The 25348-nt window shown below is 47.5% G+C and overlaps 1 protein-coding gene and 1 non-coding gene across 5 annotated transcripts in view; one reads left to right on the plus strand and one right to left on the minus strand.

The window, feature by feature from the left end:
* HLTF (helicase like transcription factor) overlaps positions 1-17335 on the minus strand; it is a 56964-nt gene extending 39629 nt beyond the window's left edge. For 3 of the 4 annotated variants that reach the window (XM_040974764.1, XM_040974762.1, XM_040974763.1), the window contains exons 1-5: positions 17141-17318; positions 14915-15122; positions 4156-4322; positions 2338-2471; positions 1607-1704 (exon numbers count right to left, since the gene is read on the minus strand). In XM_040974764.1, the coding sequence (XP_040830698.1) occupies positions 1607-1704; positions 2338-2471; positions 4156-4322; positions 14915-15122; positions 17141-17160 (627 nt within the window). In that variant the 5' untranslated portion in view covers positions 17161-17318. Of the gene's footprint in view, positions 1-1606; positions 1705-2337; positions 2472-4155; positions 4323-14914; positions 15123-17140 lie in introns of all 4 variants that reach the window. The other variant, XM_040974761.1, reaches the window with a different exon arrangement.
* LOC121152773 lies at positions 11422-11528 on the plus strand. Its single transcript, XR_005883307.1, has one exon. It is a non-coding gene; the product is annotated as a U6 spliceosomal RNA (small nuclear RNA).
* Positions 17336-25348: the final 8013 nt, after the last annotated feature.

Genomic DNA, 25348 nt, shown 5'->3' on the forward strand with positions numbered 1-25348 from the left:
GCTTACATTGGCTAATCCTCCCAATGCAAGTGCCAGGATCCCATATGGATGCTGCTTTATGTCCCAGCTGCTCCACTTCCCACTCAGCTCCCTGCCGGTGGCCTGGGAAAGCAGTCAAGGACGGCCCAAAGCCGTGGAACCTGCACCCACGTGGGAGGCCCAGAAGAAGCTGCTGGCTCCTGGCTACAGATCAGCTCAGCTCTAGCCACTGTGGCCACTTGGAGAGTGAACCAGCGGATGGAAGATCTTTCTCTCTGTATCTCCTCTCTGTAAGTCTGACTTTCCATTGAAAACAAAGTAAGGCTTTTTTTAAAAAAAAAAATTATTTAAACTAACTGAGCCTAACATTATCCTATATTACAAATTACACAGAAAACAGAGTAATGCTAATTAGCACTACAGTTGCAATCTCCCTCAACGGAATCTCAAGGGTGTATTTTTTTTAAAGATTTTATTTATTTTTATTGGAAAGGTGGATGTACAGAGAGGAGGAGAGACAAAGATCTTCCGTCTGAAGGTTCACTTCCCAAGAGGCCACAACGGCTGGAGCTGAGCCAATCCGAAGCCAGGAGCCATGAGCTTTCTCCAGGTCTCCTACATGGGTACAGGGTTCCAAGGCTTTGGCCCGTTCTTGACTGCTTTCCCAGGCCACAGGCAGGGAGCAGGATGGGAAGCAGAGTCACCAGGATTAGAACTGGTACCCATATGGGATCCCGGCGCGTTCAAGGTGAGGACTTTAACCACTACGCTATCATGCCGGCCCCCAAGGTTATATTTTTTAAAATTACTATTTGGACAATTTAAAAAATTCAAATAAAAGAATAACCTGAGCAAATACAATCATGCACATGTTTTATGTGTTTATGTATGGCTACGCAGCCGGCCTTCCATACTTCAGATGAAACCAACAGCAGCCTAAATGGTTTAGTCTCTACTGAACACCATAGACTTTTTCCTTGTAAATATTCCGTAAACAGCGTATCAGGTAGCATGAGTAATCTAGATGATTTACAGCAAACAGGAGGATCCGCACAGGTTATATGCAAATACCACAGCACTTTATACGAATAAGAAACGGAAGAGACCCTGGACCCCATCAACTGCAGATATGAAAGGACCGTACTTCTCACCATTGTTAAATGCTTGCAAACAAATGCATACTCCATTTATTCCACAATATAAATTTCAATGTAACTTACCAACGCACCTGAACATCATCAATACACCAATACATTTATCCTATTTCAAACAGTAACCTCAACATTTAAAATTCACTTTCAGATCACATGGGAAGAAAAAGAGAAGCAAGGGCAGGATGTTGGCTTAACAGCTGAGCTGCCCATTGATGAAGCTATCGCCTTAGTTAACATCCTGGGTCCACTTCCAAGTCCAGCCTCCTGCGTGCACACCACGGAGGCCCCAGCGGTGAAGGCTCAGCGCTTGGGCACTTGGCACCTCAAGGGAGAGGCTTGATGCTGAGGCTTGGTTTGCAAGCATTTGGGGAGTAAACCAGTAGATGGAAGCCTGCTTTCGTGTCTGCTCTCAATCATATGCTCGCTCTCTCTGCTTCTCAAATAATGAATAAAAAGGAAATCGAGAAGCATACCTGTTCAGTTGTCATCTGTACAGCAGCATGAACCGGCATACTATAGCTTGGTCCAGCTCTCCCAGAGCCCCAGCCACCTTCCAAACTGAATCCTAATGCTATAACACACAAAAATTCTTAAATAAACAAAGCAAGCATTTATCTGTTAATAAGTAGTAGTTCTTGAATTTTGAAAGCTAAATCCTAAGTCATTCTTAAGTGACTTTATTTATATCCACAATACTTGAATAAACTTCTAGTTAAAAAAAAAATCACATAGCATTTCCTATTAGGAGGATCTTTTTCCTAAAATTTACCAAAAATAAGTCCTAAAATCAGGGATTTCCAGAGGTTACCATGAGGGAATGCAGAGCACAGGGGGATATGAGTGTCAATCTAGAGTTCCAGTCCTGCGTCATACGTCAACGTTTAGAATAACAATGAGTAACAAATACAGCAGTGGTCCCAGGAGACTGAAGCACGTGGTACCTCACAGCCACCTTAATCTGTACAATTATGCCCAATGATGCTCAAAAACAAACTACCCAAGGATAAATTTTTTAAAACACACCTATTTTACCAAGTGACAGCCACTGTGCTTCACAATACAGAGCTAAAAACAGATTCCAGAAAAAAAAAGCTGCAACTGGAAGTTGCCTGTACACGTTAGTCACCCAAACTCCCAGAAATTCATTGTCTTAGAATACCTGTGTCTTTGCAGTATCAACAGAGTAGTTAAACCCTAAACTTACTTTTTGGTGCAGGACCCAATTTAAAGCCATGCTTCTTCAACTGATCTAAAACCGTTTTTCTGTTTTCTTCTTTTCCCCAAAAAGTCATTTGCAGAGGCATGGTAAAAGCATTGTTTGCACCAAAGGGGACGACCCTATTACATTTAAGAGAGAGGGAGAAATAACAAATTAGAAGTGTTGTTTTTACCACCATTAGATATGTGATATTCTATTCTAAGCATGCATTTCAAATTCTTTGCATGGGAATAAAATAAGGAACTACTAGTTGGAAAAAGGGAATAGAATCAAGAACAATCAATAGAAAAGAGTTATTTTTAGAAACAAACACCAAAGGATATTGCAGCTTTAAAACACAAAGATAGCTTGTAAACAAGATACATGAAATGGTTCCATTCAGAGGGTTAGAACTTTGCTTAACAGGACCACTAGAAATAGTAACTTATTTTTCTGATAGAACTGAGAACAATTTCCAAGAATTATTTCAAATATAGGATTCACTACAAGTGTCTGGAAAAACTTGAGAAATTGAAAAGGGACAAAACACAGTGAGATACTGCTGGACATTTCTTTTATCTTCCAAACTCACCTAAGATTAGGATATGAATCTCCTAAACATTCCAAACACTTAAACTGAGATCACAAACACAAATGCCTAAAAAAGAAGAGGCAATTGAGAAGAGATTGAGGGTTCAAAAAAATAAAAGGGGGCCCTGTGCGATGGCTCAATTAATTAATCCTCCCCTTATAAGCAGCCAGGATCCCATAGGAGCACTGGTTCTAATCCCAGCAGCTCCAGTTCCCATCCAGCTCCCTGCTTGTGGCCTGGGAAAGCAGTCGAGGACGGCCCAAAGTCTTGGGACCCTGCACCCTTGTGACAGACCCAGAAGAAGCTCCTGGCTCCTGGCTCTGGATCAGCCCAGCTTCGGCCTTTGCAGCCATTTGGGGAGTGAACCAGCAGATGGAAGATCTTTCTCTCTGTAGATCTACCTTCCCAACAATCATAAATAAATCTTAAAAACAAAAACAAAAAGGAAAGAAAAAAGATACGGCACAACTGGGAGAGACTGTGCCCTACCTAAAGGTATAGCTACTGGCCAGCCCTGTCCTGCAGATTAAACTGCCAAGTCCAACCTGCTCCACTTCCAACCCTGGGAAAACAGCGGAAGATGGTGCACAGGGGAGACCCAGAAGACGCTCCTGCCTCCTGGGTTTAGCCTGGCTCAGCCCTGGCTGATGAGGCCATTTGGGGAGTGAACCTGCAGATAGAATCTTTCTGTGTCTTTCCACCTCTGCCTGTCAAATAAACCAATTTTTCTTAAAAAAGTACTACTCACTTCCGGTCAGCTGATACCATGTGGAAATAAGAGCCCAAAACTGTGAGGTATCTTACTAAGCTTCACACTTAAGAAAAAAAAAAACATAGAAAATATACAGTATCTAGATAGTTGGTTATTGGAAATAAACAAAAAAAAACTTCTAAAACACTGGGTATGCAAAACGAAATTCACCTACAGCCGACCAACTTACAACCTCTGCTCTAACACTTCTAAACTCTTAAACCCAGCACCGACACACTTGGAGACAGAGTGTACTTCCTGAAATTTGAACGCAAGTGGTAATAATTCAGTAGGAAAATGGGCAGACAGTTGTTGAATGGTGAGTGTAGTGGAAGCATGCAAGAAGAGAACCGACACATTCAGGGAACACATATGATACAGGTTGCCAACACGCACTTACACGCTCTAGTTAGAAGACCTAACAAGTTCAAAGATCACCACAGCTCACAACTATTCAAACTAAATGCTGCCAGTACATTACCCTTCTATTTGTGCCAATTTGTTGTCCATGATATGGGCCAAAGCAGCGGCAAGCTCCTTCTTTAAATAGCCAACCTGATTTCCATTCACATTATTTACTTTAATCGCATTCTTGTCATAGGCGTTATTAGGCTCTCGTTGTAACGCAACCATCTCATTATTATTAACCTAATAAAAATAGTGAACAGATAAACTGTAAATAATGAAGGCAAAAACAATTTCACATTACCATCCTTTATCTGAATTTCCATTTCAATTAATAAAATTTCTAAACACAGCAAACAAAAACATTTTCTTAAACAAGCAATATTAAAGAATGCATTTTTTGTTAACTATTTTTTATCTTATAATTTATACTCATTTCAGGACTTAGCAGATCCCTGATATTTATCAGACAATGGTCAAATCTAAAACAGCAGATTAGGCTGTACAGACTGACTGAGTACAACCTAACCAACCCACTGACAGGTACCACCACTCTTCCCATTTCATCACTGAAGAAACTGAAGCTCCAAAGAGTCAGGTTGATTTGCTCAAGCCAAAAAGTTATAAATTAAGAAGTAGGCAGGTTAGCTCTGAGCCTGAATTCTCTAGAGTCTAAAAGGAAGAAAAAGGCATTTGTCAAAATGGAACTGAAACAGGAAAAATACAAACAGGGCAAGTGCAATGGCTCAGCTGGCTAATTCTCTGCCTGGAAGCAGTAGCATCATGCGGCTGCTAGTTCCCGTCCCAGCTGCCCCACTTCCGTCCAGCCATGCCTACGGCCTGGGGAAGCAATGAAGGATGACTCAAGTCCTTGGCTCCCTGCACACACATGGGAGACCTGGAAGTAGCTTCTGGCTCCTGCTTTCAGATCAGCTCAGCTCCAGCTGCAGTCATTTGGGGAGTGAACCAGCAGATGAAAGATTCTTCTCCCTGTAAACCTGCCTTTCCAATAAAAATAAATTTGTTTAAAAAAGAAAAATACAAGACTTCAACTCATACACTTCTCTGATTCTTCCTGACTGATAAGTCAGGGTGATGTCTATTATCAGAAATGGCAGAATAAGGACTTCCAGAAACTGTCATCGGAAACATTAGAAAGCCCAACAAAACCTGTCACAATCAAGGGCAGGCACTGCAGCACAGGTGGGCCTGCCGCTTGTGGCGGCCACATCCCAGGTCAAGACTACCGGTTTGAGTCCTCACTACTCTACTTTCAACCCAGTTTCCTGCTGATCATGCACCCTGGGAGGCAGCCGGTGACAGCTCCAGGACTCCAAACCCTGTTCTCCACTTGAGAATTCTAGGTGGGGCGCCCAGGCTGCAGACCTTGGAACACCCCTGCATGCTGAGCCAAGGGAGGACTGAATCAGTGCAGGAAAGGTATTTATCTCCATCTCCTTTCCATCCACATCTATCTACCTCTACTCCACACGCACGCACGTGCGCACACACACACACACACACACACTCTGTCTCTCTCTCTCTCTCTGTCTCTCTCTCTCTTTCAAGTAGATGAAATATGCAGTTTTATGGGGAAAATAACCCCCGTTATTTTCAATGTTTCAAAAGTCTAGAAAACAATCAAAGGAAATTCAGGGAGCATTTACTCAAGGAAACAGGTCTGAGTATCAATACCCCATTCCTACACCCAGCTCTCGCATCAGCTCACGGTTCCCTCCAAATGTGCCAGCCTGCTGGGACTCTGGTGTAGCATGCCAGTTGCCAGACAAGAGCACAACCTGGCTGATACAAAGACACTCACTCCCAAAGAACTATCAGTATTTGATCTGGTCAGTCTCTAGAAAAATCTTACTTGCAAGTCAGGTTGTATTGGCTTTTACTGCTTAGCCAGTAAAAAATAAATAAATAAAAGAAACCTCTCCCATGGGCAGATGCCTGTCAAAAACAATGTTACAAGCAAGTATTTTAAGTTCATTACTGCTTAGGCAGTGGAAAACACCTGGGAAGAAAAATAACTGAAAAGCTTAAAGGAACAGTTGAAGGAGGTGTCACTGTAAACTTTGCCAAGTTCCCACGTAGTTCTGGAAGTGCAGAAGGCCGTATGATCAGGCCGCACACATTCACGGGAAAGCACTAAGCTCTCACCTCTGACTGAAGCTGGGGTACTTACTAAGTAAAGGCCGAGACCATTGTTTACTGCCTCAGAATCCTAACAGACTGTCCCAATATGTGGAGTCTCTCAGCAAAATCTGGAAGACTTACTGGTTTTGGCATAGTCATTAGCTGATTGCTATACTGACACAATAAATGCACAACTCAGCAAAGTCACGGACAGACACCAGCGGAGAGCAGTCAGCCCAGCACTGAAGCTGCCCATGCCCCACCCTGAGTGCCTGATCCCAGTCCCGGTGCAGCTCCAGCTCACGGCCCCAGCTCCCCGCCAGCACACACCCGTGCAGGGAGCAGTGCTGGCTCAAGGTGCCATTCCTACAGACCTCACATGAGCCTGGTTTGAGTTCTCAGCTCCTGGCTCTCGTCCCAGCACAACCAGGGTCCTTAAAAGGATTTAGGGAACAAACTGGCACATGGGAGTTCTGTCGCTCTGTCTTACAGAAAAAAGAAAACAAACTCTGGGGAGGGAGAGTTTGCAGAAAAACCACCCTGTTTAAAAAGTCCAAGGGCTGGAAGCAGATGGCTGATGAACTCGAGGTTCCTGCAGTCTCCTCCCCGCAGAGACATCGAGGTAAACAGCCTCACACAGACCCATTCACCGTCACAGGAGCCGACGCCACGTGACACAGCAGCGTCTCACCCTGCTACAAGGCTTACTGGAGCAAGCAAGAGGCCAGAGTTACCCACCTCATCCTCCCTCAGCTCCAAACATCTCCCACTGGGGAGAGAGACAGCAAAGTGAATTCCAATAGAAAACCCACTACAAAAAAAAATTTTTTAAAGAGCTGACTAAGCTTCCTTGCCAGAACCTAGGCCTTAACTTGTAGAGTGAATATCTGCAGCTTCGACAGCCAAGAGGCTTCTGCCAGCCCTCTCTCAACTGCTTAGGACTGCACCCTGGCCCAGAGTGAAGCCTACCACACCCAAACCCACAGGCCTCTAGTCCCAGTCCCGTGCTTACAGACTGAGCCTCTCCATCGTCCAGGGTCAGTTGATGGGGGTACACTCCTTTTGGAGGTGTCACCAACGCCCTCAGGTGGACCTTGCAGACCTTCAGGGACTTTGGGAACCTGTAACTGCGGGAACCAGCTATAGCAAGTGGGGCTAGTCCGGTAAGCCAGAAGGCTGCCTCTCCCAATCACCTCCAACCCTGGGCACAGAGCCAGGGACACTGGGCCCCAGTGGGCACTGATAACACCTAACACTGATTTCCATCCAAGGCAAATGTCTGTGGACAGTTGCTGTGCGGGGGAGATATGCTCAGTGGTTTAACAGACTTGTTTGGTTATTATCGCCAGCTTCTTGCAGACCAGGTGTGCAACCCCAACATCTGGTGGCCATGAGACCATGGCGGGGCCCTCTGAAGACCTACCTCAATAGCTGAGGGGCTGCAGCTGGCATGCCTCCCACAACGATGGGCAGACAGGAATTACAGCGCTGTTTGAGGATTAAGTGCTACACAGACAAGAAGTCTGAGCTCACCACAGGCACCAGAAGAGGCTGGTGGACGCGGACTATCCCTTTTCAGCACATGCTCAATGCCACAACTGCAGACTCATTACAAATGTGCATTTGGGGAGTGTTTTAAGACCATCAGTAAAAACATCAACAGCAGACTCGGGCAACCAGTGACTCAGGGCGCTCTGTAATTCTGAAGCAGCACACGTATCCACAGGCTCAGAGATTGTAAACTACTTAGAATTTCGGTAAGCCATACAGCAAGTCAGAGCACTGTAACTAATCCTTCAAGAACATCCGGGGAATGACGACCTCAAAGAGCAGGATAAAGTCTAAGCAACAACCAGCTGGGAAGTTCCCAGATGCTAACATCAAGATTTCAAAAGAACTGTCCTGCAGCTGACACGGCAGGTCAAGCCACTGCTAGCAACACCAGCCACCCATAAGGCAGCAGCTTGAACTACAGCTGTTCTGCTTCCAGTCCAGTTCCTGCAACCGTGTCCAAGCAAGCACTGCAAGACGGCCCGGGCACTTGGGCCCTTGTGCCCACCTGGGAAGCCCGGATGGAGTTCCAGGCCCCTAGTTTCATCGTGTCTCAGCCATGGCTCTTGCAGACATTTGGAGAGTAAACCAGCCGATGGAAGCGCTCTATCTCTCAGGCTTGCTCTCTGTGTGTGTATGTGCATATATATATACACACATATATAAACATATTATATACACACATACATATGCCATTCAAATAAATAATCTTTAAAAAAAGCTATCCTAAGTAAACTCAACGGAATTTAAAGGGAGAATGCAAACAATTCAATATTCTACCAGAGAAATGATGGAAGCAATTAAAATCAAGGAAAAAAATCCATCAACTAAAAACTACTGGTAAAATTGAAAATAAGATAAGGTATCAAGCATCAATAGAATAGACCAGACAGAGTGCCAGCTCAGGTCTCTGTCACTCCGTTTTCAAACCAGCCCCCTGCTAAGGTACCTGGAAACACGGCAGCAGATGACTCAAGTACTCAGGCACCTGCACACAGGTGGGAGACCCAGATGGAATTCCAGACTCCCGGCTCTGCCCTGCCAGGCTACTGCAACCACTTGGGTAGTAAATAATGAGACAGGAAAACCTCTCTGTCTCGCCCCTCACACTATAACTCTGCCTTTCAAATAAATAAATAAATAGATAAATATTTCCAAAAAATAGATCAAGCAGAAAAATCCCATGAGCATACATACGTGGCTGGAGAAGTAAAAAGAATCAAGAGGGGGACGGCACATTGGCACAGCAGGCTAATCTTGTAACTGAACCACCAACTTCCCAAACGGACACCTGTTGGAGTCTTGGCTATTCTAATTTGGTTCCAACTCTGTGCCACCGCCTGGGAGAACAGCAAAAGGTGCCCCAAGGCTGTGAGTGCCTGCACCCCATAAAAGACCCAGAAGCAGCTCCTGGCTCCTGCCCAGCCACTGCGGCCAGTTTGGGGAGTGACCAGCAGATAGAAGATCCCTCTCCTCTTCCCTCTGTAATTCTGCAAAATAAATGAATAAATCTTTTGGAAAAATAACAGAATGAAGAAAACTCACTGGCCAAATTGAGAATACCCTAATAGGACCAAGCATGGTGGCCTAGTAGCTAAAGTCCATGCCTTGTACGCACCGGGATCCCATATGAATGCTGGTTCTAATCCCAGCAGCCCCGCTTCCCATCCAGCTCCCTGCTTGTGGCATGGGAAAGCAGTCGAGAATGGCCCAAAGCCTTGGGACCCTGCACCCGCGCAGGAGACCTGGAAGAGCCTCCAGGCTCTTATCTTCAGATTGGCTCAGCATCGGGTGTTGCGGTGACTTGGGGAGTGAATCATCAGATGGAAGATCTTCCTCTGTCTCTCCTCCTCTCTGTATATCTGACTTTGCAATAAAAATATATAAATCTTATAAAAAAAAGAATTTCTTTTCTTTTTCTCTATCTTAATAATCAATGTTAAGCTGATATTAGTTTAAGAAACATTTTTATAGCCAAAATAATATTATAAACCTCATGGTAACTCTAGAGCAAGAACATAAGAGCACAGCCAACACTGTGGCACACACGCCAAAGCTGCCGCTGCGACGCAGGCAGCCCATGTGGGCACAGGTCATGCCCCGGTTCAACTTCCTGCTGATGGCCCGGGACAGGCAATGGTGGATGCCGGAGTATCCAGACCCTGCCACCCGCGTGGGAGGCCTTCAGAGGTTCCTGGCCTTGGGCTTCTGCAGCTGTCTGCAGAGTGAAAAAGCACGTGGAGGATCTAGGCTTGCTTGCTCTCCCTGCCCGCCTCAATGTCAATCAAATACACAAACCTAAAGAAAACAGAACAAAAGCCTGTTGGCGGGGAAGTGAAGGAACGTAAATGGTCACAACCATGGTGGCAAACAGCATGGAGACTCCTCAAACAACCAGACAGCACCACCTCATGACGCGGCAATCTCCCTCCAGGGAATACATCCCAGAGGCACGTGCTCCGCCTGTCAGTGGGACGTGTGCACTCCCACTCAGCACAGCACCAACTCACAAAAACCAGCAACAACCCAAGTGTCCGTCCACGCAGGAGTGGATAAAGAAATGTGGTAGCTGACCAGCGCATGACCTCCCTCCCATGCGGAGTCTAAAGAACAGCTCATCTTACGTAAGGTCAGAATGACTAGCAGAGGCTGCTGACAAAAACAGGGGGGACAAGATGAGGGGACGCCTGCCGCAGGGTACCAAGTCACAGCTAGACGGGACAAGGAAGGGTGACTGCAGACAATGGAAAACATGGGATTCCCATGTACTTCAAGAGAAACGCTAAATGTCTGAGAGGATAAATACATCGGCCCTGATTGGATAGTGCACAATACATCTATGCAATAAAACATCCTCATAACTATACACAATGTGAAAAAATAAAATGGGGACAGGCGTTGTGCGGCAGCAGGTTAAGTCCCACACCGGAGTGCTGGCTGCAGTCCCAGCACTTCACTTCCGAGTCAGCTTCCTGTTAATGTGCCTGGGAAGTCAGTGGATAAACAGCCCAAGGTCTTGGGTTCTTGTCACCCATGTACGACCAAAATGGAATAAATCACTGAAATGTCAAAGGCACAAGCACAAAACACAAAATAAAACAAAAAAATGTATCTACTTTCATGGAAACAATAAGTATCAACTGGTCCTACAGAAACACGGATAACTGGCAAACTAGGAAAAGAGTTAGCCTCTTTAAAACGTTTAAAATCTGGGCCCAGTGCAGCAGCCTAGTGGCTAAAGTCCTCACCTTGCACACACCAGGATCCCATATGGGCATTGGTTCATGTCCCAGTGGTCCTGCTTCCCATTTGGCTCCCTGCTCGTGGCCTTGGAAAGCAGTCAAGGACAGTCCAATGCCTTGGGACCCTGTGACCACATGTGGGAAACCTGGAAGAGGCTCCTGGCTCCTGGCTTCAGATCAGTTCAGCTCTGGCCATTGTGCCCACTTGGGGAGTGAATCAGCAGACAGAGGATCTTCCTCTCTGACTCCTACTCCGTATATCTGGCTTTCCAATAAAAATAAGTAAATCTTTAAATACATAAATAAATAAATAATAAATCTTTAAAAATAAATTAAAATGTTCAAAAACCTAAAGCAATTAATTCCTTTAGACATGAGTATGTCCAAAAGCATAAGAACAAAGCCTGGTGCTCGCTTCAGCAGCACATATACTAAAATTGGAACAATACAGAGAAGATTAGCATGGCCCCTGCGCAAGGATGACACGCAAATTCGTGAAGCGTTCCATATTTAAAAAAAAAAAAAAAAAAGAACAAAGCCTGACCAAACACGAATTCTGCAGATTAAAAAAAAAGAATAATTAAAGTGAAAAATTCACTAAAAATCCAACAGGTGTGAGTATACAGAAGAATAAGAAAAATTTAAAAAGCAGCCTTCCACAATCTAAGTAACAGAAAGAAAACAAATATTTAAAAACCTCAGTATCTCAGAGATCTGTGGGCTTACAGAAGACAGCCCAGCTCAACAGAAAGTACCAGGAAAGGGAAAAAAATAATAACTGACAAAATAGTGACCAAAAGCTCCCAAAAATGGTGAAAGAAAATTCATCAACACATAGAGCCACACTTCAAAAAGTTCATGGATAGCGTTACGAAAAGGTAAGCACAGGTTCCACAGAAATATTTGCATAATTTTTAAAGATTTGTTTTCAATGGAAAGGCAGAGCTACAGGGAGGAGAGACAGAAAAATCTTCCATCCGCTGGTCCACGCCCCAAATGGCCACAGCGGCCGGAGCTGAGCTGATCCGAACCAAGGAGCCTCCTGCAGGTGTCCCACGTGGGTGCAGGCTCCCAAGGCTTTGGGCCGTCCTCCACTGATCTTCCAGGCCACAAACAAGTGCAGCATCCGGGACACGAACCAGCGCCACATGGGATCCTGGCACTTGAAGAAGGCAGATCAGCCAACTGAGTCAACACACTGGGCCCCAAAAATATTTAAATACATGTTTAATAGGAATTGTTAAAGTTTATGGAAAAATGCATACTCCGAAACAACCATGCACAAATTGGAAAGAACTCTTTTAAATTTTACTTACTTACTCATTCATTCATACACTCAGTCAATCCCTCACTGAAAGAAAAAGAGGTCTTCCAACCTCCTGTTCACTCCCCAAGTGGCTGCAACTCCAAGGGACGGTCCAGGCCACAGCCAGGAGTTGAGGGCTCCATCCCCGGGGGGTCAGGAGCTGGCTGGGTCATCTGCTGCTCTCCCAGGCACGTAGGCAGGATGCCAGCCACAAGCACAATCACAACTCCAACACGGGATGCTACTGCAGGCGGCAGCCTAATCCCCGGGCCACAACACTGACCTTGATTTTGCCGATTATGAAAATTACATGCAAGAAAAAATGTTTTAGAAATATGTGATATTAACACAAAATGGCACATTTGGGATGTACTTCTGCACAAAAGGACAAAAAAAAGACACGAAGCAAATGTGGAAAAACCTGTTGAATCTGGACTCCGGGTATACCAAGTTTACTGTACTGTTTCATATTTTTCTACATGTTTGAAAATTTTATCGATTTTATTAATTAAAATAAGTATTCGTTTTTGAAAGTTTAATATTAAAACACTTTTAGTAAAACTACAAGTTTACTATCCAAATATCACACAGGCATACCAGATGCCTACAGCGAAGACGACGCTTATAAAGTCATATTTAATCTGTCCCTTTTTTTTCTAGACACACACATACACACACAATTTAGAACGACAGACACAGGAAGAAAATGTCACTCCAAGGGCCAGTGTTGCGGCACAGTAACTAAAGGCACAACTATGACACCAGCATCTGATATGGGTCCAGGTTTCATATCCCAGCTGCTCCACTGTCAACCCAGCTCCCCAGAAAAGGCAGGAGGGCCCAAGGGTTGGGATCCCTGAACCCACATTGGAGATGCAGAGGAAGCCCCTGGCTCCTGGCTATGCCCCAGCCGGATCCCTGACACCCACGCTGGAGACCCAGAGGAAGCCCCTGGCTCCTGGCTTTGCCTCAGCCGGATCCCTGACACCCACACTGGAGACGCAGAGGAAGCCCCTGGCTCCTGGCTTTGCCCCAGCCTAGTTCCAGCCATTGTAGCTACCTGGGGAGTGCACTGGCATATGGTAGTTCCGTCTCTCCCCTCTCCTCCCTCTCTCTCTCTGTAATCCTCCAAAATAAATAAACATATATTTTTCGAAACCTCATTATAAAACAAGTGCATAAAATTAAACAATTTCCTTTTCTAGTAAGAAATCTTCCTATCGCTTCTCGGCCTTTTGGCTAAGATCAAGTGAAGAGAAGATCTTGCTGAATTAAAAGCATTAAAGTACAGAAATGTGCTAAGAGGCCAAAGACAATAATGGACTGGAAATTTACCATAGCAGTACTTGAAAAAGTTCACAAAAAAACAGAATAAGAAGTTCCTTTCTATGTAAAAATTCTGAAATCTATGCATAAAAAGGATCTTTTAAAAAGTTTATGAAAGGGCCCCATGCCGTGCTCTAGTGGCTAAAGTCCTCGCCTTGAACGCAACCAGATCCCATATGGGCACCAGTTCTAATCCCAGCAGCTCCACTTCCCATCCAGCTCCCTGCTTGTGGCCTGGGAAAGCAGTCGAGGACGGAAGAGGATCTGGGCTCTCAGCTTTGGATCAGCGGTGACTGGGGACGGAAGATCTTCCTCTCTATCTCTCCTCCTCTCCGTATATATCTGACTTTGCAATAAAAAGAATAAATCTTCAAAAAAATGTTTACGAGAAACAAATATTGGGCCCGGTGCGGTGGCACAAGTGGTTAAAGGTCCTTGCCTTGCACGCCCGAGATCCCATATGGGTGCCGGTTCTATCCCAGCAGCCCCGCTTCCCTTCCAGCTCCCTGCCTGTGGCCTGGGAAGGCAGTCGAGGACGAACCAAAGCTTTGGGACCCTGCACCCACGTGGGAGACCCAGAAGAGGCTCCTGGCTTTGGATCGGCATAGTATCGGCCCGTTGCGCTCACTTGGGGAGTGAATCATCGGACGGAAGATCTTCCTCTCTGTCTCTCCTCTCTGTATATCCGCCTTTCCAATAAAAAACTAATAAAAATAAATCTTTAAAAAAAAAAAAGAGAAACAAATATTATGAAAATGCAATTCCAAGATTTTCTGTAACAAAATAATTTTAAATTCCACTTTTCCACATAAAAATGTGTTAAATGTTTAACTACTGGAAAGAGACAGAGCTCTTCCACTCACAGGTTCTCCCTCCGGGTCTCCCACAGGGCCACCTGCCGCCTCCCAGCACATCAGCAGGACCGAAACCACAACCAGAACAGTCGTCCGGCTCTGAGAAGCGCGCAGCCCTCGCTGGCTCGTGATCACTTCTTCCACACACTTCCCCAAGCACACAGGGCATTTCTCACTCTCGGCCCCTGCTGATCTTCCAGGGCTACAGGGATGGGGCAATAAAGTCCCACCTCTGGCACATATTGTAACATAAGAGTAAAATATTAAAGCGGTTTGGGTGTTTTGTGTCTCTTGCCTAAGTATATCACAATAATTTATAACAGCTGCCTATGTCATCTTCCCAATTTCTTACTTTCTAGGTGAACTCCAAAAATATGAATCACTATTTAACCCCGTATTAATTGATATACTCACGACTCCAGTATAGTAGCGTAGTCCGACCACGTGACCTCTCAACGTTCCAAATAAAACCGAATCCAGCTCTTCATCACTAGTTAGGAAGTCGTCTGGAGGGATAATATCTTGGAATTCAAAACGTGGGAAAAACGTTGGATAGGAGAGGCGTGCAAAATTTCCATGGACTCCATACTGAACAGTCTGCAAATACTTCCAAACTGGATCCCTAATGAAGACAAAAAGGGGGAGGGCACAAAAAATACTTACACAAGTACTTCTCAAAGACTTATCAGCATGTATATGACAACAGTTTTCTCAGACGTTAGTCAAAAAAGAAAAAAAGGAAGAAAGAAAAAGCTGAAATGAAAATCACCGTAGGCAAATGAAGTCGCCCCGTTAGAGCCGGAAGCCCCCCACGCCAGGTTCTCAAACTCTGATCCTCTAGGGGGCTTCAACCCCCCCATTCAACGCGCACGCACACACACACACACAATGAACTATCACGAAATCTCTTCCCCAGTAAAAAAAAAAAAATCATTTCTTTAAATTAAAACACGTGCGATGCCGTTTCAGTTTTATGTCGAAATTTCCATGAAGACTTCACCTAGAGACTTGTAAACGCGGAACTACTTTTTATACATGCACGCATGAAGTTGTCTGCATCTTTTCGGATGATATATCCAGCACCCACTACTTAAATTCCCTAGAGATACAACACATTTTAATATAGGTATTCTCAAACCATGCCATCCCCCCGCACCCCTCCCCTCCCTCCTTCGCTGGTTTAAGGGTGTCGCGAACACCGAGCCCGGTCACCAGAGTCGAGAGTGGGTGCTTTGCAATCAAGCATTCAAGCATTTATTCAGGCAAGCACACACCAAACAGGACGGGGGAAGCCACCGAGAGTGCCTCTTGACTTCAGTCTCGTGGAAGTCTGCTGGGCCTTTGGCGCCGGCCTCGTGGGAGCCTGCAAGTTCGAGTGGAAGCCCAAAACCTTGGCTCCGGTCTCGTGGGAGCCTGCTGGCTTCTCTGGCTCCGGCCTCGTGGGAGCCTGCAAGTTCGAGTGGAAGCCCAGGGGCTTTTGGCTCCGGTTTAGTGGGAGCCTGCTGGCTTCAGTGACTGGGACAAATGCATGGGTTTATATACAAATCCAGGGGCAAGGCAGGCAGGTGTTTACAATGTTTTGATTGGTTATTACATGTTATCTATCAGTAACACTTGCTTTCTCTCAGTTATAAGAAAACATGCATATTCATTCTCAAAACATACATATTCATTAATATACAATTATTTCTTCTTTATCATTCCTACCATGACATGCTTACGTACATTGTGGCTTCTTGACAAAGGTGATAAGGGGAGGGCTTGTGCGCCTAGGAGTCTCTTGACAGGAGCGGTAGGAGAGGAGGCCCCATTTCACCAGTAGTTTAGGAGGATGGAGTCACCTTTGTTAAAAGACTCTAACATACACACTATATCCATTACTAAGTCACAGCATAACTTGCAAAGGAGGTCTATTATTACAGCTATTTCTGGATCATCAATTTCTGATAAAACTATAACAATATTGAGGATACAATTAAGATTATTAATAGTACTCCAACCCATATTTCCCAAAGCTCCATTTTTATTTATGGTCATGTTTTGCTGGAGCAATGTAAATGTGAAGTACTTATAGTCAGTCAGACTGTTCCTATCAAAGGGAAAGCCCTTTATAAATAAATAACGGTTTGGGGCACAGACATGAAAACCAACTTAGGCACAGAAGAGGGGTCTGGTGGAGGCTTCCAGAAAAGCATCCCTTCTGTCAGGAAGAGGCAGTCGCTGTTCGCCCTTCGCCTTCCTTCCGCACCACGCACACCTCCTTTAGCTTCTCTGCAAGCGCTCGCGCGTCTGTGCAAACACACACACACACACACACACACACACACGGCCTCTCGCGGACAGGGCTGCATGCAGGACCCTCCATTCCGAGCACCCAGGTCCAATGGATGTTGCCTTGCATGCAGCAAGGGCTTTAGCAAGCCTGGAGGCAGCCCCGGGCCTGCCACAGTCGGTGACACGCATTTCCAGGGCTCTGCCTAGAGCCCGTCCGCTCCAGCCAAGAAGACAACCGAACAGGCAGGCCTCCCCTGCCCCGCAAGCCACGAGGAGGACGAACACATGCCGGGGAAGGTCAGGTTCATTGCGGGACGCCGCCAGGCCGCCAGCCCCGCTGCCCCACCCCCTGCGCACCCCCGGCACCTCTTAAACATCCAGGACATGGCGCTGTGTGGGATGACGAGGGAAACGCCGCGCGCCCCGGGTCGTCCTCCAGCCGCCGGAGTCGCCCCCTTCCTCGCCCCGCAGCCGGGAAAGCCGCGGGCAGGTTCCGAGCTCCGGACCGCGGGCGCACAACTCCAGGGGAGAACGCCGCGAGCCGAGCCCGACGTCGACGCCGTCTCCCTGCAGCAACAATGCAAGAGACGCGTGACGCTCCGACTGACGCGAGGACCATCCAATGGCGAGAAGCAGCCTGAAGAGAAGAGCCAATCAGGACACGGAAGGGAGGGCAACTCCGCCCCGCGCTGCGATTCAAAGGCGGTGGGGGGGTCCCGGCTGCCGAGGGCTGCTGCATCCGGGTCCTTCCCCGCCCCCCAGGACGGCGCGCGGGAAAGCCACGCGGCCGGAGGCTGCGAACGCCGTGGACGCCTCGCTGCGTTTTTCTTCGGTTGATCTCCGGCTCCGGAGGGAGACGCCTCTGCTTTCCGTTTCCCCGTCCCTCCCCGGCACGTTCTAACAGTCAGCCCCTTTCCCTGTGACACCCGGCCTCTCATTTTGTCTTTTTCTTCTAACAAGTTGGTCCTGAAAGAGCTCAGCGTCTGTGTGAAATGACGATGTTTCAACCCTGGAGATGTGAGCGTTTCTTCCTCCCCCCATTTTAAGCCTCACCGACATAATCTATGGTCGTTTCCTAACGTTGGGAGGCCAGAGGATACGACGGTACAAGGACTTGGCGACTTGCGCACAGGGCAGCACCGGCTCCCCTGGGAGGAGAAGCGGCCACGGGCCAGTGCGCCTGTGGTCCCCCTCCGGCTGCCCACGAAGGACGCCTTTTTGCTTTGGTTTGTACTTATTTGCGAGACAGGAGGCTCTTCAAAAGGCCATTATTAGCAGAGCTGGGAACTCAACCCATTGTATTTCTTTTAAGAACCCAGTGCAGTTTGTACTGATTTGGAGATGAAACAATTACAAATCCTGGACTAGCAAAGTAGATAAAGGTTTCCTGGAATTTAAAAAAAAAAAAAAAGTGCAATCAGAACCAGAACTGTAGGTCGCTTGTGTGGTGGTTGAGCTGAGGAGGAGGACAACAGGAAGTGAGGGTCATCCGGAATAATAAGGGCCAGGTTTTAAAATCCAATAAAATCTCAGTGAAGTCTTCTGATGGAAAGCCACGGGATTTTCTTTTTTTTAAGACAATGACAATTTAGATTTTAAAAATGGAGTATGGCAGGTCTGTGGAGAAGAGATTATAGGTGGGAGGTTAGAACAGTAGCCACTGATGGAGAACTATCGTGTCCAGGGAAGATACAGTGGTGGCTTGGGACGAGTAGCTGAGAAAGCTCAAAGGAATTGCTAGCTTAAGCGTGGCTAGTGACAAAAAGGGAAGGAATCCAGAAATCCTGCGGTTCCTAGCTGCCCATCGCGGTCACACTCATCTGTCCCCTACCCTTCATGGACCTCGGCCTCGTCACTATCCCGTTAGCGTTGTGAGCATGAGTCACGAATGGCACCCGTGGCTCTTTTTTTGTCAGGAACCTAGTGATAATTAAAGCAGGCCCTCTCATTAAATTAGGGATTTCCCATTTCCTTTTCTGTATATCTGTATGGAAAGCCTGTTCATATTTAACATGTGTCTTTTTTTTTTTTTTTTTTGGCCGTAAGAAAGCAAGACACAAATTATAGAAAAGAAATTGCAGGTTCCTGGAGCTGCCATGGAGGCTCAACAGGCTAACCCTTCACCTGCAAGCACTAGCATCCCATATGGGCACTGGTTACTGTCCTGGCTGCTTCACTTCCCATCCAGCTTCCTGCTTGTGGCCTGGGAAGGCAGTGGGGGATGGCTCAAATTTTTGGACCCTTGTACCCACATGGGAGACTTAGAAGAAGCTTCTGGCTCTTGGCCCTGGCTTGGCCCAGCACTGGCTACTGTGGCCTGTTGGGGAGTGTACCTATGCAAGGAAGATCTGTCTTTCCTGTCTGTAAGTCTGCATGACGAATAAAAGTAAGTATTTTTTAAAAATCACAGGATCCATTTCAACTTATGAAACTAATTTTGAACTTACACTTGCAAAAGTGGCATAAATGGTTCCTTCCAGTCCTTACCTCATTTGTTTTAATATCACATAGGCAGACCCCTCCCCACAGTGATCAACACCTGAAGATGAATGTTGGCACTGCTGAGCATCACTATTGCTGAACTGTGGGTTTGGTTTTTTTTCAACTAGCAAAGAAGCCTGATGTTGAGAAAATAATGGCTAATAAAAGCAATCCCTGAGCCTAAGGAACCGCATCATGAAATTAAAGAATTTAAAAAATAAACTTTAAAAAGAAATAAGAAATCTTTCTTACGACTGAATGCTCTTACACTAAATTACACTTATTGATTCTGGGGCGATCTAGGCAAAATCACAGCTGACAGGGCACAAGTAATGTAAAAAATAGTGCCAATTAAATTCTTTTTAATGAATATAACAAATATCGAGTTCTTACCCTGACATAAGCACATCCTAAATGCTATTATCATCCCCATTACTACTATAAGAAGAGTTGTCTAATGAGAAAAATGGTTGAAGGAAGCCTACTTCCTCATGGAGATTGTCTTGAACACAAAACAGCACTTGTTTCTAGAAGCTTGTCATTTTCACAGGTCCATGTCCTTGAACCAGACTAAATTGTTTCATGAGGACCAGAAGATACAGCAGTGTCATCTCCCACCCAGAGAAATGTGTGCTATTGCAGCACGCGGCCCTTTCCCAGGAGATAACTGTGTCCTCCTTGAGACCTTGGCTCATCAGAGACTTCTGTGGCCCAAATACAGGGTCGCAGAGGCACCGACTTGCCTGGGATCTGCCCTGCCGACAGCTTCCTGTCCGGGGACGTTGCCCTAGCTTTAGGAAAGCACCACTCTCCTAGTGAGAACTAAGGCATGATTTAAAGTTTTTATGGTAGCTGTTTTAGTGGACTCTACAAAGTTTGGTGAAACTTCTCTGCCTCCTTTATACATAGAAAACCAAAACACGGGGACGAGCATTGTGGCATAGTGGGTAAAGCTGTTGGCTGCAACACTGGCATCCCGTATGAGGGCCAGTTCATGCTCCCACTGCTCCACTTCTGATCCAGTTCCCTGTTGATGATCTGGAAGGGCAGTGGAGGACCCATGGGGTCAGGCTCCTGCCTCCTTTGTGGGAGATCCAGTGTAAGTGTCAGCTCCTGCCTTCAGCATGGCCTAGCGCTGGCCATTGCAACTGTCTGGAGAACGAACGCTCTTACTCTCACTCTCCCTCTCTGTAACTCTTTCAAAATAATAAATATTTAAAAGCAAAAATACTGAAACACCGAGACCAGCATGGTAGTCTAGTGCCTAAAGTGAGGACCTTGCATGCACCAAATCCCAAATGGGCACTGGTTTGTGTCCCTGCTGTTCCACTTCCTGTCCAGCTCCCTGCTTGTAGCCTGGGAAAGCAGTGGAGGACAGCCCAAAGCCTTGGGACCCTGTACCTGCGTGGGAGACCCAGAAGGAACTCCTGGCTCCTGGCTTCAGTGGCTACAATATAACACTTGGGTAGTGAACCAGCTACACGGAAACAGCAATAGACAATACTTAGTAAGAGTGTCTGCATTTCAACAAGATTATGAGGACTAGTTAATTACTCTGCCATAATCTACATCTGACTAAATCATCATTCCAAGAGTACATGGAACCCCCACACAGGAGGTAAACCAAGCCCAGAAGATGTGCTTATTCCAACCCTTCCTTCCGCTTCTCCTTGCCCTGTCAGGATGGGTTCAACAAGACAGTAATAATGGCAGCCAGCTTAAGAATGATTGGGCTGAACCTAAGCTCAATGGCAAATGCAGGAGCCAGGCTGGAATGCGGGGCATGCCCGGCTAGGCTATCACACCTACCAGTTTGCATGAGCCAGGGATGGGAGCAGATTGGGCAGGGCCAGGTTCCAGCACTCGCCAGCAGGCGTTGGGACTGAGGGTGGGTTGGATCAGTCCAGGCTGCAGCATCCAAGGGCAAAGGTCAAGACAGGGGATGAGCTATGCCGGGATAGGTCAGAGTAACCATTGGCACACGTGAGACCTTGGCTGGGAATGGGCCTGGTTGAGGAGTTAGGAAGATGCCCTGGCTGGGTTATGGTTCCCACTGGTGAATGCAAGGGCCAGAATGTGGGTGTTGGTCTGAACTGGACATGACTGCAGTGTCCTTTGGCATGGGTGTGGACTGGGACTGGGATGTGCAAGGCTGAGCTAGACTCCAGCACCCATTGGTGCTCATGAGAGCCAGAGTGGGTATAGAATGGGCTAGGCTAGGTTTTGGCTCCCACTGGGCCGTGTGAGAGCTATGTCAGAGTATGGATTAGGTGTGGGTGAACTATAACACCAACAGTAAGAACTGGATTGGGTAAGAGCCAGTTGTGCAAGCCTACTGTCCCTGCCAGGACAGGAGGTGGACTAAGTCAGTCCGGGCCCAAGCACCCAGCAGTGTGTGAGAGATCAGCCACTGGGAGGAGACCCAATAAGGAGCTTGGGGAACTCTTTTGTCAGTGTGCAACCCCTGCAGGTGAGAGCAAGATCCAAGACAAGGAGCATCCCAGAGTAAACCAGGTTACAGTACTTTCCAGGGGTACACGTGGCTCAGGTCTGGGAGCAGGCCAGGCTGCACCAATTCATAACACTCCCTGGCAGATCTGAGAACCAGGATGGGGTGCAGAAGAGGCTGGATCTGGCCACATCACCAGTCAATTCACATTAGAAGTGGGACTGGGGCTGACTGTTCCAGGTCAATGTGAGCTGGAACTGGGGACAGACCAGGCCAGGCCAGGCCAGGTGACAGTACCTGCTGGCCAATGCCGAGGTGAGACAGGCCATGCCAGACTGGGCTGCAGCACCCACAAGTTGATGCAAGATGGAGGGAGGTGTGTGATCCTGGTAGGGGAGTAATGGGGAGTCCCCGGCTGAGCCACTGCTATTGCTGGTGAGCGTGAGAGCCGGGACTGAAGGCAGATCAGGCTGGGAAGGGTTACAACACCTGTTGGCCCAAACGTGAAATGGGTTAGTGGGAAGCTAGTAAGGGCAGGCGGGTTGGGCTCTGCTATAGCATCAGCAGGCAAGTGCTAGAACTAAGAGCAAGTCCTATTCAGCTAGACTGCAGAACTACCTAGAGAGTGCAACATCCGGGGCAGGGAGTGGGTCCACTGAGGAGGCTGTGGGCACCTCTCTGATGGACTACAGCCCCTACTAGCGAGCTACGATGGCTACCATGGTAACCGGAGAAGGGCAGAGTTTGCTTCCAACCAGACCTGGAACAGATGGCAAAATTCTGGTGGGCCCCTCAGGCTGCGAAACCACCATTGCACCAATAAGGGGCACAGACCCATATACCCCCACCAATAAGGGCCGAGGTGACCCCATCTGGGCTTCCGTGTTGAGAGTTTAAAAAGCCCCTTCCCATCTCTTCCATGCTCTTCTTCCTCTGCAGCCCACTCCTTCAGGTGTGTCTTTCTGCTGCACAGGGAAGGGAAGCCCGCGACCGTGGTTCCCTGAAATAAAGGCCATCTAAATTCTTTTCATATATTTGGCCAAGTTATTCCTTCCCTTTTGGTCAGCAGCGAATCTAACAAGCTATAGCTCCCACTAGGACTGGGATGGGCCTGGATGAACAGGCAGTGGTACTGAAGAACCTAGATGTTTTCTGCCTTTTGTAATTCCTGCCTTTATGGCTTGGCTGGGGGCTGTGTGAACTCCAGGCCTGATAGTCTACGTGAAACCCGGCAGGACACCTGGCAGGTCACGTAGGCAGAGGACTCCTCAGGAAGGAAGTACCTGGTGTTTGATAAGATCCACCCCCCTATAGCTTATCGATTTATACATTTTGAAAGTTGCTTGCTTCAAACCCACCAATAGAAGCCTGCTAAATCATGACTGTATAATTAATAGCTGGGCTGTTCAACCGGGGGTGGGGCTGGCTCGGACTGGCTCTCTGCCTCTCTCTCCTCTTTTGCCCTCACTGCGGATCCTGCAGCAGCCTCGGCTGCGGCTGCCCCTCCCCTGCCAAGCCCTGCTGGGCTGGGGGAGGTGGCTGGGAGTCCTAGGCTAACCTGAATAACCACCTTTATGCCTCAGCACTGATTACAGACTTATTTTCTGGGGATATCAAAATAAAGCACAACAGTAGCCACTGGCACAAATGTGGGCTAGAGGGTGGAGTCGGTTGAGTTAGGCTTCAACATCCAATGATGTGTATGAGAGCTGAATGGGATGTTGGACAGGCCAGACCAATGTACTGCACATGCTGGCAGACATGGGCACCAGAGCCGGGGGGGCCAGTCGAGTGAAGGTTACTAGGGGTCGCTCCGGGCTGCAACTCTCTCTGCCATACGTGAGCATATGGTGGGCAGTGCTGGGCTGGGTCACAGCACCCATTAGTTTGCAAAGGAAGGAGGGCAGAACAAATTGATCAACTACCCCCGGTGAAACTTGACAGCAAACTTCTGAGTGAATGGAGACTCTGAGGTGGACTATGTCAACCAATAGACTTTGGAAGGATTTCCTCATCCTTGGGGTGGTGATATGAAGAGCATCTCAGAACTAGCAAAATCACTTGAATGGGACCCTCAGAACATGCTCCACAACGGACCCTGGGATGGCATTGAGTACTGGGATGGCTGGGCATGGTCTCAACCATTGTATCCTCCCCCCACCTTGCCACCAGGAAGAAGATAAAGAAAAGGTGAAAAAATGAAAAAAAATATTGGACCGGCATGTACTGGCTTTCCTGACCAGCGACGGGCATCACCACACCCCAGGGTGGCCATTGCTTCCAGATTATCTCCTGAAACATCTCCCATTGCCATCCTACCCTTTCTCCTCTAGACCATTTTGTCACTTACTTCTTACATGGCTCCCGTCTCCCTCACTGCACCCTCACGGAGTCAATCTTGTTCTTTCACTACTCGGCTCTTCCCTGGCTGAACTTCTCATCAGCTTCCGGCCTGTTGGTCTAGCAGATTTCCGCCCAAGCCTCAGGCCCTCCGGGGAAACCTTCCCACTCAGTATTTTCCATTCAAGCCCACTAGTGTAACACAAGTGGGATTATCACTTTCCACGTGTAGGAAGCCGGAACAATGAGGCCCCACAAAATCTCACCAAGAAGCAAAGGGAGGAGCAACCGCCTCGCCAAGCTCCCCGGTGGCGCCAGACCTGGCCTCCGGGGACAGGGCACGAGCCGATCCGTTGGAAGATGAAGCTCCAGGTTCCAGCGGAGCGCCCAGAGCTCCGCGTGCGCCTCCAAGGACCAGAACTACTATTCCCAGGATGCTCCCGCCTCATCCAGAACTACACTTCCCAGAAAGCTCCGCAGAGCGACCATGGCGTTTGTTCAGAATAGAGGGCAGGGTTAACTGGTATCCTTTCCTTTGGCGGTGGGGACACAGGCAATCCCGGTATTGCTCACTTTCAGGCGTGTCATAATTTGCCAGTTCATGATGTCATTCATAATTACGAGGTGAGGACTGTGCAAGGAGTGAAACGAGGGAATAGCCAGGGTAGCCACTTTAGCGCCTCCCCTTCCTTCGATGGGCTGGTCCACAGCCCCAGGTTTCTCCTACTCACATTGGAAAGTCTCTTGGTCACTAGGGTCCCCAGTGCTTGGGCGCCGTGCCGAGGGACGTGAGGTGTTTTCAGTACAAGTTGAGTTAGGGGCTGTCTGACTGCCGGGCTCCAGGGAAACCACCCCGACGTCCTCAGGCTTCCCTGATCTCTAGCTCCTAAGATTCACTTCTCAAATTCCACTCAATCGCTGTCTCAGGGACTCAGCTCCGACTATGTAGGTTCATGGATTCGGCCCCCTCCTTCCTTCCGGACCCCAGAATCCTTGCCCTTTCTCTAGATTTGGGCCTCATGCTTTGTGACCTCGCGTGCAGAATGCCACGCTTCCAGGGTTCCATTACAGCAGGAAGAGCTCTGTGCTCGGCCCTGACCTGTGCCACTTGATGTGAGATCTGTTGGATTCTAGACAGAAGGAGCGCATCACGAGGGATGGTGCAAGCTCTATCATCGGGGGGGCCTCCTGGAGACACTAGAGTCCAAAAATGTGGAACCCTTGAATGTTCACTGCCTGTCAAGGGAAGACTCAAAATATCTGACATTGAACTCCTTTACAGGACACAATACGGCTCAGATTCA

This window comes from Ochotona curzoniae, unplaced genomic scaffold (genome assembly GCF_017591425.1).
Source record: "Ochotona curzoniae isolate NIBS_2020 unplaced genomic scaffold, NIBS_Ocur_1.0 contig_2599, whole genome shotgun sequence".
Lineage (NCBI taxonomy): Eukaryota > Metazoa > Chordata > Mammalia > Lagomorpha > Ochotonidae > Ochotona > Ochotona curzoniae.